Source organism: Colobus angolensis, unplaced genomic scaffold (assembly GCF_000951035.1).
Source record: "Colobus angolensis palliatus isolate OR3802 unplaced genomic scaffold, Cang.pa_1.0 Scaffold39, whole genome shotgun sequence".
In the NCBI taxonomy this organism is placed as follows: domain Eukaryota; kingdom Metazoa; phylum Chordata; class Mammalia; order Primates; family Cercopithecidae; genus Colobus; species Colobus angolensis.
In genome coordinates, this window is record NW_012117265.1 from 581,689 (window position 1) to 586,038 (window position 4,350).

At 43.3% G+C, this 4,350-nt stretch overlaps 1 protein-coding gene across 1 annotated transcript in view; it reads left to right on the forward strand.

Annotated features, from left to right (window-relative positions):
- ZNF490 (zinc finger protein 490) overlaps positions 1 to 4,350 on the forward strand; it is a 32,951-nt gene that overhangs the window by 641 nt on the left and 27,960 nt on the right. Inside the window, exon 2 of the mRNA XM_011954740.1 lies at positions 1,041 to 1,085. Within this exon, the coding sequence (XP_011810130.1) occupies positions 1,041 to 1,085 (45 nt within the window). The remainder of the gene's footprint in view (positions 1 to 1,040; positions 1,086 to 4,350) is intronic.

A 4,350-nucleotide genomic window follows, 5' to 3' on the forward strand; every position in this document is an offset into this window, starting at 1 on the left:
AGTCTGGGCAACATGGCCAGAACCCATCCCAAGAAAAAAAAAAAAAAGGAAAGAAAGAAAGAAAAAAGAATCCGTAGGATACCCGAGCACTTGGCTCTGGTGGTAAATTGCAACCCTAACCTGGGCACAGGGACTCTTTTCAGACCAATCACGATCTATGAGACGTGTTCAGTAAACTGCATTTTACTGTGGAAGGAAATGCTTTCTTTTTGTTGGTTGGTTGGTTGTTTTTAGTTTGAGCATGTTTTTATTGCTTTTCATTTTCATTTTTGTAGATTTATGGTTACAAATGCACTTGTGTTACATGGATATATTTCATAGTGGCGAAGTCTGGCTTTTAGTGCACCCATCACCCAGAGTGTATATTGTATCCAATAGGTAATATTTCATCCCTCATCCCCTCTCTCTCTCCAACCTATTGGCATCTCCAGTGTCTATTATTCCACTCTGTATGTCCATGTTTACCCATTGTTTAGCTCCCACTTATATGTAGGAAGATGCAGTTTTTGACTTTCTCTTTTTGTTATCGCACTTAGGATAATGGCCTCCAGTTCCATCCATGTTGCTGTGAAGTGGAAGGAAATTTATCTCAAATAAGTTTTCTAGAGTGTCCCTACAGAACTTTGAAAGGCCAAGAGTCCAAGACCAGCCTGGGCAACATAGCGAGATCCCATTTCTAGAAATATTTTTTTAAATTAGCTAAGCATGGTGTTCACCTGTAGTCCTAGCTACTTCAGAGGCTGAGGCAGGAAGATCTCAAGGCTAAGAGTTTGAGGTTACAGTGAGCCAAGATTGTGCCACTGCATTCCAGCCTGGGAGAGAGACAGACTGTCTCTAAATTTTTTTTAAAGTAGAAACATTTTCATTTTTCCCATTATAGAGGAGACAGTGTAATCTTGAAAACGCTCATGATCCACCCTTCTTGTAGCTCTGTGTGTACAGGTAGATGAAGGGGGAACAATGCTTCCAAGGTTGTCAAATGTGATGTTTGGTTCTAAATTGCTGAAACTCACAAAATGCATCCTCTTGTTTCTAATTAGATGCAGAACAGTGAACACCATGGACAAAGCATCAAGACTCAAACTGTAAGTGAGATTGCTACCTGTCAGTGTGGACACCTTCCTGGTTTATAATGACCATTTGGGCCTGTGCTTCTGTGACCTCTTTGTAGGGGGTCTTTGGGGTCTTTGTGAAGCATCAACACACTCCCATAGTCAAGGCCAATAACCAGGCTCTCAGGTGTGTCCTGTTCATTGCCCTCACCCTGTACTTCCATTGTCCCTTACTTTCATTGGTCATCCCAACACAGCCACCTGCATCCTTTGGAATATCACATTTGAGCTGGGCGCAGTGGCTCATGCCTGTAATCCTGGCACTTTGGGAGACTGAGGTGGGAGGATTGCTTGAGTCCAGGAATTGGAGACCAGTGAGGGCAATGTAGTGAGACTCTGTCTCTACAAAAAATAAAAAAAAATTGGCTGGGTGCAGTAGCTCATGCCCGTAATCTCAGCACTTTAGGAGGTAAGGTGGGTGGATCACTTGAGGCCAGGAGTTGGAAACTAACCTGGCCAACATGGTGAAACCTCATCTCTATTAAAAATATTTTTTAAATTAGCTGGGCGTGGTAGGGGGCACACCTGTAATCCCAGCTACTTGGGTGGCTGAGGCACGAGAATCGCTTGAATCTGGAAGGAGGAGGTTGCAGTGAGCTGAGATTGCGTCACTGTACTCTAGCCTGGGCAACAGAGTGAAACTCTGTTTCAAAAATAAATAAATAAATAAAGATAAAAAATTAGCTGGACGTGGTGACATAGTCCCAGCTTCTCGGGAGGCTGAGGCAGGAGGATGGCTTCAACCTGAGACTGTGGTGACCTGTGATGGTGCCACTGCACTTTAGCCTGGGCAACAGAGCTAGACCCTGTCTCAAAAAAACACAAAAACCACACATTTGGAGTTATGTTTACTTGTTTGCATAGTTTGGACAAAACGATCACTGTAGTTCTGACCTTCCAGGTAACCACGCAAGAGACAGATAAGGCACTGGTTGGTATCATAATTCCGTCATTGCTGTCAGTTCCCTGATCTAAGTGACTCTGTAATCCCAACACTTTGGGAGGCTGAAGTGGGAGGAATTTCATGGGGAATGACTACAGCCTTCATGCATGTAGATACATAATCTGAGCCTGAATATGTCATCTTCACATAAAACCACGATTTGGTTATTGAGCGTTCTGTGAATCCTGGGTTCCTTGGCTCATAGGAGCTTCAGTGTGGCTTTTCTGGCCAGGAGCTTGCCTAATATTTTCAACAATGCAATCCTTAAGTTCAGCATGCTGGTATTCTTCAGTGTCTGGGTCACCGTCCTTCTTGTCTACCAAAACCCCAAACGGGGAAGGTCTCAATCCTGGCCGCCACTGATTTGCTGCTGCTTCTCTGTCTGCAGATGCTATGCTGTTCCTGTTCTTGTTCGTTTCTTTTTTTTTTTTTGGAGACAGGGTTCTTGCTGTGTTGTGCAGGCTGGTCTCAAGCTCCTGGCTTCAAGCAATCCTCCTGCCTCAGCCTCCCAAAGTGCAGGGATTACAGATGTGAGTCACCACACCTGGCCTGAGTTTTCAGTTTTTGACAGTTCTCAGTATATGTGGTGGCACGCATTTGGACTTTAATACTGAGAAATTCCATTATTATTATTGTTATTATATTGTATTACTATTACTATTATGTGCTGTTGCCCAGGCTGGAGTGCAGTGGCAAGATCACAGCTCACTGTAGACTCAACTTCACAGGCTCAAGCAATCCCCTTGCCTCAGTCTCCCTAGTAGCTGGGACTAGTAGCTGGGACTAGGACTAGGTGTGCGCCACCATGCTTGGCTAATTTAAAAAAAAATTTTTTTTTTTTAAATTTTTTTTTTTAGTTGGGCGTGGTGGTGCACATCTGTAATCCCAGCTATTTGGGGAGGCCGAGGCAGGAAAATTGCTTGAACCCAGAAGGTGGGGGTTGCAGTGAGCCGAGATTGTGCGACTGCACTCTAGCCTGGGTGACAGAGCGAGACTCCATCTCAAAAAAAAAAAAATTAAAAATTTTTAAAGTTTAGAGACAGGATCCCCCTATATTGCCTAGGTTGAACTCCTGGACTCAAGTGATCCTCCCACATCAGCCTCCCAAAGTGTTGGGATTATAGGCGTGAGCTACTGCACCCGGCCAATTTCATTATTACTTATGAGCCATATGAGTTTAGACAAGAGTTTGTGCTCTCCATACTTAACTTTTTTCATTTGCAGGATGGGAGGTATGATTGGGTGGGGCTAATCAAATGAAATACTAGTGATTATGAAATCACATTAGTCACCACAGTGATATGCAAACATAAACTATTGAAATATTGAATAAAAATAGGATTTTACTTGTTCTTTAGTAAAACACAAAACTGTTCATTTTTTTTTCTTTCCTAACATGTGCTGGAAATCTACCATATGGAAATGACACTTGTGAATGGTCATGGACTTTTAGGCCTTTGCTGATCATTAAAATAAAAATCTTCCTGGCCAGGCGCGGTGGCTCATGCCCGTAATCCCAGCACTTTGGGAGGCCGAGGTGGGTGGATCACCTGAGGTCGGGAGTTCGAGACCAGCCTGACCGACATGGAGAAACCCTGTCTTTACTAAAAATACAAAATTGGCCGGGCGTGGTGGCACATGCCTATAATCCCACCTACTAGGGAGGCTGAGGCAGGAGAATTGCCCGAACCTGGGAGGTGGAGGTTGCGGTGAGCTGAGATCGTGCCATTGCACTCCAGCCTGGGCAACAAGAGCGAAATTCTGTCTCAAAAAAACTAAAAAAATTAAATTAAATTAAATTAAATTTTAAAAAATCCTATTTGAGGGTCTCAAATACACTTTTCTTAAAGAGATAGGAAAACTATTAACAAAATATTTAACAGAATACTTCACTTCTGGTCCACCAATAACCACTTCTCAAGCAGACACCAGCTGTGTTTGCTATATACTTCAATTTAATTGTGACAGTATCTACCTGGAGACAGAGTCCGATACCAGAAGCTAACAGCTCACAAGAATGTCCCTCACTTCAAATGTCAGTTGTAAGTCCCAGGATGTGACCTATGCTTCTGACCAACCAGCTGTAAATCAGGGTTTTCATGACCCACTCTTTGGGTTTGATTAATTTGCTATAGCAGCCTAAAGAACTCACAGAAACACTAGTTACATTTACTCACTTATTACAAAGGATTTTTTTTTTTTTTTGAGACGGAGACTCTTGCTCTATCGCCCAGGCTGGAGTGCAGTGGCATGATCTCGGCTCACTGCAAGCTCCACCTCCCAGGTTCACGCCAT